At 40.5% G+C, this 10,267-nt stretch overlaps 1 protein-coding gene across 1 annotated transcript; it reads left to right on the top strand.

Moving 5' to 3' along the window:
- The first annotated feature begins 540 nt into the window (after positions 1–540).
- On the top strand, positions 541–4,232 carry LOC140927515 (uncharacterized). The gene has a single exon (XM_073377177.1). The coding sequence runs from the start codon at positions 1,817–1,819 to the stop codon at positions 3,248–3,250; it is 1,434 nt and encodes a 477-aa protein (XP_073233278.1). The 5' UTR covers positions 541–1,816; the 3' UTR covers positions 3,251–4,232.
- Positions 4,233–10,267: the final 6,035 nt, after the last annotated feature.

The following is a 10,267-nucleotide window of genomic DNA, read 5'->3' as shown; positions in this document are numbered from 1 at the left end:
TACTAATCCAAATAGTCAAAACAGGCCGTGCTCTCACCACCACGGCTCTTGACCCCGAGACCTCTCTTTGTCTTCTACTAACACTTTCGATAATTGCTATGCAAGTAGCGTTCCGTGCTCTGTCAAATGGCTCATTGTTGCGGCGTGATACCGATACTACTAATACCTCATTTGATGACATGCTAATCCAATCGTGAACTTTCGCAGTTACTGACGTAAAACCCTTGGCAACGTTTGAGGAAAATTGCGAAATGTGCTCGATTAACTTTTTTGCCAACATTCCTCCTCCGAAAAATACTTTTTCCCTCTCTAGCGCTGTTTCAAACAAAAGAAGGACCCCGTTTGCCTAATTAATGTCGATTTTGCCCATTTGGTATCGATCAGTCAGGGAATTAACGGTAAGGAGATGAAAGGATGCTATTTTCGGTTTTCCGCTTATTTTTAGCTTCCATCGAACAACCTTTGAGTGAGAGGACCTTTAAAAGTGCAAAGGCCTCTTCTTCTTCTTTTTTTTTTTTTAATTACACGCTGCTACCTGTTCAAAAGGAACATTGGGCTTTTCCTGTGCAAAACTTGTTTGCAAAATCAGAAAGCTTGGGTTTAAGTAACTTTCTTTTTTCTGGGTTTCAGGTAAATAACTTCTAAGGCAGTGATAAAAATCTGACAAGTCATTCATAAGTCAATCAGCAAACCGTGAGTGCTGACTGGGAGTTATGCTAATCTACTATTCATTATCGCGGCAGATAAGCCCTTGGACAGTCACGCCTTTTGACAGCTGTGTCAAAAAACCGCCGAATCATACCTCAAAGATCCTCAGCTTGCATTGTGTCCTGCATGCGTCAGATAGTCCCATAGCTCATGATTATTTTCAGCCCATATCAAAAGCCGATTTTGTGATGATTCTATTAATTCCCTGGTGCCCAATAATCTTCTGTCTGCCCGATACACGATTTTCTTACCCTAATAGTGTGTGTGGTGTGACACTTGTAAAACCTCGACTTTGTCACTTTTGTTTTCTTTCGCATCACACAACAATTATAGTCAAGTTCTTGTTTTTTCAGGGTTTTCCCTGCAAATTCATCCTTTTCGAGACATTTTCAAAACCCCTAATCAATCAAACAAGGATCAGTTATGGACATTAAAGACCGACGTACTCCACATGTTGTGGGCATTCACTTGTTGCCTTGTCAGATTTCCATATGGTTCTCTATTGTCCACTTTTTGAGCCTACCTAACCAAACAAAAAGCCACAACGTCCTCAAAACCTGCCTTGTGGTGTGTACCCTTGTAAATCACAGTCTGGAATGAGTGCGCGAGCTTGGCAAATGCACGCATGGTTTTACGCTTTGAGAAGCTTCTCGGTTACAAGCAATTAGTACTTCCCTTGTGGCAAGTCGCCCCCGCGCGAATACTTCTCTGGCAGCAACACCTTTCATGAACTGAACAATTGCGTCTTGTTGAAATGGTGTTGACAGGGGAAATAATGCAATTGGTTGAAAAGATACGAACGTAATGAAATGGCCGCTCTGCCCGACTAATGGATCAGGCAGTAAATGACTGCGTGTGGCCCTCAGATAGGAATGCTTGCTGCGATTGGCCAGCGCGGTAAAATTGCATAACCGACAGATCTATAACTCGTGTAATTCGATCAAGGGGTGACAAACGAATTTACATCTTATTACAGTGCGTCTATCTACTGCGCGTGACTCGCGCAAAGAGCCAGATATCAATCAAAGTGCATGCAACGACGCTTTAATCAAATCATTTACGTCCAGGTTCAAAGCGGGCATCGTCGGAGTGATTTTCGAGAGCTGTGATGTCCATGTATCCTTACCCTGCCAACTCGGCTACCGCAAACAACAACATGATCGCGCCGATGTACGGAAATCAAGGCTATGATTTTTACAGAGCCGGTGCGTCTCCTTATTCTTCAGTTCATTTCCCTGTGTACCCTTCACACGGACAGTATCCATCAAGGCAAGATCGCCTTTATCCGCCTATTCCGCGGTCACAACATGTGCCTCATCAGAGACACGAGATGGTTAAGCCGCCGTACTCCTACATCGCGCTCATTGCCATGGCCATCCAGAGCGCGCCAGAGAAGAAAATAACATTGAGCGGAATATATCAATTCATCATGGACCGATTTCCGTACTACAGAGAGAATAAACAAGGCTGGCAGAACTCGATTCGTCATAATCTCTCCTTAAATGAGTGCTTCGTAAAAGTCCCAAGAGATGATAAGAAGCCTGGCAAAGGAAGTTTCTGGAGTTTGGATCCGGACAGTTTGAACATGTTTGAAAATGGAAGTTACCTGCGAAGGAGAAAGCGTTTCAGGAAGAAAGACAAGACGTTATCAGAGAGCAGCAACGGTTCCGAAAATCAGGACAAAAAAGAGCATGGCACTTCCGCCGACACAAAGACAACAAGCTCTGAAAAACCAGCAACAACTTCCGCTCCTCAAGAAAGCTCTAAAGAGCGTGAAACTTTGTCATCCAACACCCAAACAGCTCGCTCAGAATCACTAGATTCCTCTAAATCAGAGAGTAAAATTCCTTCATCAAAATCCAGTCCAACATCTTGCAAACGAGAGTGCATGGTTAGCGCCGAAGAATCTAGTAATTCGCCTGGTGAAATCAATGAGAATACAAGCGCCTCCACACCGCCATCCTTCCCCACTGTTCCTCCTTGCACCATCTACGAGAACGCATACACGATCAACTACCCTTCCTATCCACAAAATGGGCAGCAAGGCGGTGGCAACTACTCGGGCCCTCCATACGCAATTTGTCACTCTCCCTCCTACTCAAGCACCAACACACCCAACAGCAGAGCTTACCTCCATCGTTACGATCCTCAGATGGGCTCGGAGCACCCACCTATGACTCCCGGCCGATACTCACCTCATCTGAGCCACTACAATCAGCAAGCCACCCAAAGTCCGCACGTAGATGAAGTAGCCGTTCACCGCCAGCCTCACGCTCAGTACACTGCCGAGTACGAACCCACCGTAGCAAGACCCGGGCCTTGGTATTCTTCTCCCAGCTATTCTGGAGGTGAACCGCCTGTCACCAGTGCGCCACACGGCAACTGCTTCCCAAATGTGCGCGAAATGTTTGAGTCGCAGCGTCTGATCACTCCTGGTAGTAGCAGTGGCCAAGCTGTACCAGCCATGCAAGCCAATCAAGGTCAGTTTGGAAGTTCTAGTGCCTCTTATCACACTGCGCCAGTGCCTCAGTATACTCTATGATTTTTGAACGCGTCTTAGAGTAATCATGTTTATTCTGGACACTTTGAGGTTTAGCACTTCTCTCACGGACGGAAACATACAAAGCTACTTAACTTTTTTGTACATTTTACCCTTTTAGAACTGGGACAGATGTGTACAGAAAAAGCAATTATTTGTATCCGAGACGTTATTTAGAAAACTGATGGCCAAGGAAATACTTTCAAAAATTTATAGAACGATTATCAAGTATATACAGTTTAAGCTTTGGCCTTTTCGAACGGCAGTGTTTTCTGAGTTTTGTTTTTAGCGCCAAGTTAGTTTGACAGTTGATTTGCGAACCGGTGAAGTTTGTTTTTTGTTAGGCTTAGTAGCAACATTCATTGTTTTCTTTCAACTCGCCCTTCACAAGGTCTCTGTGATGTGTCACCCGCCGGGCTCCCCGTACTCAGAGAATAACCATTGGTCCCAAGCAAATAGGTCGTCGTCAAACCCGATTGTACAAACCGCAGCCTATCAGGCAGACAGTCACGAAAAAGCAGCACGTAATTCTTGGTTTTCATTGATCCATGTTGAGAATTTTGGGCAGATTTGGTCCAAAACCAGTGGAAAGCAATCCGTCAAATCACTAGGGCGTGTTGAACAATCTTGTTCCAAAGAAAGCTTTGTTTTGTAATCAAACCTAACCAGCTAATAATGCTTTTTGATTAGGAGTGAAAACTAAACGTAGAAAAGGCCATGTAAATTATCGCATAGAAATATTTGTAGATACGATTCCAATTTTTATATTTAATAATATAGAACTGTATTTTTCAATCTGATTTATTCGTACTTTAAAATCCCTGCTATAAGCAAAAGCGATTAATTTTTAAAGGACAAAATAGACATTTGTGTACATGATTGTGCTTATGTTTTTATTCACACGTTTTTCAGTCCACTTAGCCTCCTAGTAGTGGCTAATTTGCATGCCATTTTACACAATAAAATTCGCAAAGAATTCATCTTATTCTTCGTGTGAAGTTTGTTAGGTTTTTGCCAAAGTGCGAGATCTTGTTGGATTATCTAATCAATCACGCACAATTTAGGTCAATTCCAGTATAGAATTTTCCCAATCTATTCTCCTGAAATGTAGCGTTGTCAGAGGGGCAAACTTTTTTATTTTGTAATTAGAAACTTCCCGTCAGATCAACCAAGAAAAAAGAAAGCGAGCTAAAGGGAAAAGCGTGAGGAATTTCACTAGTTCTTGGCCAACAGCGGAATTAGAGAGCTTAAAACCAGTTAGATCCCTTTATTGGTTTCACCTCAACTCTAATCTCACACATAGTGTGTCTCTCTCAAAACCTAAGCTATAGGAAAGGGCAGGTTTTTGACGCTATAGCCTTTAAACATTCACGAAAGGGAAGAAACCGTGCGCGTAGTTGTCTTGGTCGTGTATGCTCTCGGTGTGGTCGTAATAAGACGCGTGCCGATAACCGCTCTCTGAAGGTTTGATAAGGTGGCCAAACTTTTCATCAACAACAACTTGCGGCAAACCAAGTCGTTTAATTGCTTTCAGCTTGAAACACTTGAGCCAGCCCTTTTAGAGAGCTGCTATCCGGGCCATGATGTTTTTCATTTTTTTTCATTTCCCGAAGTGATCGCTTTTTTATAGCGGGGCGGACGTGCATCAAAGACAGCTTGCACTTCAACTTTGGCGTCATCTTAAACTGACTGAAACCTACACTCAGTTCTGTGATCTTTAATTTCTCTGTGGCTAGTTCGGCAGTCCTAATGCTTTTCTATCTGTAAAAATTGAGAATAAAAGCATTAGAAAAATTAAGCCAATTCAACCTGAGCGGTTATTCGCTGTGGTGCGCAACTTCATATATCCGTTCTACAACGTATCATTGGTATCAACCCCTTCATGTTTCATCCGTCAGTTCGGGACAGCTTATGTGTTTCACCTACTGTGAAGCGCAGGTACTTCTTGCTGGCTTTTTTATAACTTCAAAGGATATCAAGTCAGGGAAGGAAAACCGGTGGGGAAGTGGTCACACTGTGTACAGTTTTTGGCCACTGAACGGATATGCTCTCTCCTATCCAGTCAGATTATACCGATTCATTTATCAGCTTTTTCAATGAACGTAGCAGCGGGGTTTTCTATGTTTTTTACCCGCGCATTTAATCTTTCAAAGAAAACGTTTTAGGACATAGCGAGTTTGCTACAAAGTTTTCTCACAAAACGGTGAAGAACAAGTTAGTCACTGCCGAGTCAGGTCATAGTTACGAGGTTTTAACTGAAATCCTATGGTCTAACCATTAATTGAAACCCATCAAGCAGTAGGCGGTTCACATGGATTTTTTGATTTGTACAAAATGAGTTTTTCTTGAGTTTTGCTAATTCTGTTTGGATTGTCCTAGATAGTTTGTCGAGTCAAAGAAAGCCAAATGTATTATGAGAGCTACGAATCAGCGCGAAACAAATGAAACTAAATTAGCAGTTACTTATCATTAGTATCTCGAAGAAATATTGTAACTCTCTGCCGAGTGTGCTGGTTTCCCTTTTGTTTATTCTTTATATTAAGGCAGGGAGAAACAGATTGCTGCAGATCAAAGCGTCTATGATCTTTGTCTTAACATCATTAGCCCTGGCTTTCATTGGCACAGAGGGTCAAATACGGAGTAATAATTTGCCTCTAAACGTTTGTGGTTTAAATCCTATAATGTGAGCACCTGAATGAAAGCTACTGAACAGCCTTCTATAGCGGTGCTGTCGTTTATTGTGCAGTTTTCGTGAGATTTAATTGAGTTTTCGAACCAGACGTCTTGATATTAAGGAGCAGCTCAGCGGTGAAGTTCTTCGGCTGCCACTCCCTATCAGTCACATTCAAATCAATCTTGGTCGTCTGTAAGTTGCCGTAATCCTTCGTCGCGACCTGAAATCCTGCTTAACGGTTTTGCTTCATCTTAACTTGTTTGAAACAAGACCTGATACTTTCAGAAATTCAGACTATGATGGAAAATGCCACAACATTGTCCCTTCTGTATCACCAGAAACGAAGCATTTCCTCTACGCCAAAACGTTATTTTAAAGTTATAACATACAGGCCACACACTTAAGTCTATTAGTAACAAAATTAACTTAAGTTTAAACTGTTGTGCTTTACCATTTACTCTAATTCAATTTGCACCACAAGCCGTTTATAACAGGAGCTCAAACGACTCTAAGCATTCTATTTTCAGATTTCTTGGTTCAGAACCATGCATATTGGATTTCGACTAAGTGAATAGTCTATTTATAAATTCCAAGAAGAATCTCGGTAATGTTACCCCAAAAAATTTCAATCTCAAACTGTAATTGCTTTCATTTTCTGAAACTACACAGCTTTGGTAAACTGATTTAAGCATTTAGGACAACGTTTCTTACATCATAAATAAAGTTGTTCTTTCGAGTTAGTTCGAGTTTGAGCCATCTTCTTTCCCTCCAGGATTGGCAAAATATTTGTATTTGCTAAACAACTCGACAAGAGTTTAATGCCTTGATCAAACTTAATACGTTGCTTTCAAACAACCTTTAAAAGTATATTGGAACGCGGTTTGAATCTGTTTGTTGTTGATATGAAGTGATGCTCTTTGTTTTAATTCGCTATTATTTTAGCCTTTACTACCTATATAAGGCTAGAGAATTACTTTAATTTAAGCTTGTAGTAAAATGCGGCGAAGTTTGCATTACGTATTTGATCCCTCTCGTCTCCAGAAGTATTTAAAAAGAAAGGTCCCTAACTTCCTTTTGAATAGTATTAAAAACAATGAATACAACCTGGTCAGTTGCCAACTGAAGAGGTTTTACTGATTTCAATGATCAAATCGTAGGGTTTTGTGCTTTGAACTACACACTATATGACTAAAAAAGTGAAAGAGATAGGGTCCAAACCTTTTCGCCCAAAGAGCTTCCATGCTTAAAATAACCGTGAAATCAGTGTCAGGCTATCGAAGAATAGACAGGCCCACAAAAACGACTTGCTGACTAATTTTTTAATGCCTATGCGTGAGAACTCATTCGCTTCGAAAAGTGCCCCAGTTTTGCATCCAAAAAAATTTCCACATGTCATCTGGTCATTTTGTTATGTGAATATTAAAAAGTAAATGGTACCATGTGAAAGTACTTCTGAAGAAGTTTCGTTTGTATGCCACGTCGCACCAGATGCTTTACACTTCACAATTGTCACGTTGCTCCTATTACGCCTTGTTTACCCTTCAAAAGTTTGCAACGCCATTGTTCCCAATTTTTCCTGGGTATTACAGTCGTTTCAAGAAAAATTGAGGAGAATGCTTATTTAAAAAAATTGGGAGGTAAACAAGGTGTATTGTGGGCACTGTGAAAATAGTGAATTTTCAACGTGTCCTGAAGCTGGGACCCCTATTCAAAGAGCGTCTATTTTTCAAAACAAATCATTGGGAAGAGTGGGAGCTGCTCGCCAAGCGATGGGTGATCCGCTGTTTTAAATGAAATCCACTCCTATACAGCGTGATGCATGCCAACCAGTACCACAGTCAGGAACAAAAAAGGAAATGCTTCTTCATGCATCGGTCACATTTAAAAAAACTCAAAGTTAAAACCACAATTCACGGCGTAAAAGAAGAACTACCAGACAACTGTTTCTGTTGCAGTGTGATTTTAATAAATACTCAGTTTAGAATTTCGTCTGGGGACTCCAGAGCGAGAACCAGATAAAATATACTAGGTAAGGCCAGACTTGCTCAGTAGCTCGATTCACTGTGAATCCAAAGACCTAAACAACCGAACTGGACCACTTTTCAGTGTAGGGTACTAACTATTACCATTACTATTTATCACCAGCAGACAGTTATCTTAATATTTCCACATTAAGTACAGTATTTGCCAGTAAATGTGTAGAGAGTGTTTGATGTAAAAATTCCTCTGGTGTAAAAGATTGACGCTGAAGAGTTACTGACTTCATTTCCTGTGTCGGGTTGAGTTTGGTCTTTGCTTCGTAAAGAATCATAGACAAGGTCTGTGAAGGTATCATTTCATTTCAGAACAACACTGAAGAGATTGAGCTGATGAAAATACAAACTTCATTCACTTAAAACGCATATCTCTCTGTTCAAATCTTTTTCAGAGTTACTGTCAGCGAAGTATTTCCCATCCGCTGTTTGAGTCTTGGGATAATAGCCATAAATTTCTTTCATGCAGAGATAGTATTCACGTTGCCCTTTCGTACGATGACGGTGAAATTGAGAAGCGCGGCCGGCAACAAATTTTCAGGTTGTTTTTTGAACGAAAAAATTTGAAACTATATACATATAAATGTATTTTAGCAAAAACCACAACTTATAAACTGGCCTTGATATTTCGCAATATAAAATGACCTCAAAATCAAGCTTCTCGATCTTCGTGACGCAGTTTTGGTAATCGCTATATTCGTAATCGTAAGCAACAGGCCCTTCTACGCAACTTTTTCCCCTCGCGTACAAAAGATATCCTCACCTTACTGAATCAGAAAATTAGCGACTTCTGCTAGCTGGTGATTTATTTTTGTTGTCGGGAATTTATGGCAAAGGGGACCTGTGATAAGAAGTTAATGGCTCCATATAATCTGAAGCTTCATCCCTTTTAGGAATGTTGAGGATTTAAATGATCTCATTGCATTGAATTCAATCATTACAAAAAAAACCTTCAATTTCAAGTGCACTCAAAAAATAATTTTTTTGTCAAATATCCCAATATTTCTTGTCTTTTTTAACAGCAAAAAACAAATGACGCCATGTGAAATACTCGCCAAAGATTCACTTTTATGTAGATCTGGTTTATAGACTCAAAACTTAGCTGGCTACATCACGTCTTCAAAATTGACATTGAAATAGGAAAGGTTAGCTAGCTAACCGCAAAAGAAATCAGTATCTGCATACACAAAAATTCTATGTATTAAGTTCCAAATATGTAATTTCTGCACTTACGTAAAGAAAATCAATGAGACCCATTTGCCATAAAGTAGAAAATCGTCAACTGACTGAGTTTAGAAATCACGTTTGCGCCGGCCTCCTCGGTGAATGCGATCTTGGCCCGTATGGTTATGCAGTTCAAGGGTGATTTAGGGAACAATGAAACCTTTTGAAAGGGCTTTTCCTAAACCAGCTTACTTCGGCTAAATTTTTTCAGAAATCTCTCGGTTTTGTCACGTTTGGCCGGGCTAGGAGCACGGCCTTTGTCTTGTAAGGTGGAGTTTACACGTCCGAATTCTGTAAAGCGGTAGATTAGATGCACCTTTTAAGATAACGACGAGTCGCCTTCCAATACACACTTTGCTTCCAAACTTGTTGGTAATATCGATCAGAGCTTCTTAGTTAACTGTTAAGCGCTCATTTATAAAAAATAAAAACGGCGTCTTGTCGGATACCACATACTAAATTACCACAATTATGCGCAAAACTTCTTGAGGCCGGTTTGTGTACGACACCAAGATGGTCGATTTACAAGAAATTGAACGAGCAGGATTTGTGTAGAGTTTATTTATTGAGCAAACATGACTCGAAGTGCTACAAAAACAGACAAACCAACTGAGCTGTGCTCTCATTTATTTTGACTCGTGACATATTAACAAACATCAACTGAGATCCTCAACAAGGACTTTTCGGCTTCGAGAAGAGCCATTGACGCTTCCTTCCTGTCTCTCACTCTCTGAACGGCAAAAAAAGCAGATTTTGAACCGGTCCGAAAAAATATTTCATCGTTTCTCGTGGATAGCTGTGAATTGTACAATAGCTTTTGCAATAATGTATGTACTTGTATGGTCATACAAATAAAGCTCGATGTTGTTGTTGTTGTTTTGGTACGTGCAAATATCGCACCCTACCCTTTTTTTGTCATGTTTAGAAGAAATATTTCGTTTGTGTTTTTTAACCACTGCTGGCACTGATTCGAACCTTTTCACCCCTACACTAAGTTATGAAAAGATGATTTTGATATTTCCACTATCTTTTGAATCTGTAGACGAATTCGTTAGGTGTTGCCAATAAATTTGACCATTTTTCTTTGGC

Source organism: Porites lutea, chromosome 2 (assembly GCF_958299795.1).
Source record: "Porites lutea chromosome 2, jaPorLute2.1, whole genome shotgun sequence".
NCBI lineage: Eukaryota > Metazoa > Cnidaria > Anthozoa > Scleractinia > Poritidae > Porites > Porites lutea.
Note: the sequence above shows the minus strand (reverse complement) of the source record. Positions and strands in the feature narration are given on the sequence as shown.

Coding starts and splice junctions, on each gene's coding strand:
- LOC140927515 (XM_073377177.1), top strand. CDS start 1,817: ATGTCCATGTATCCTTACCCTGCCAACTCGGCTACCGCAAACAACAAC.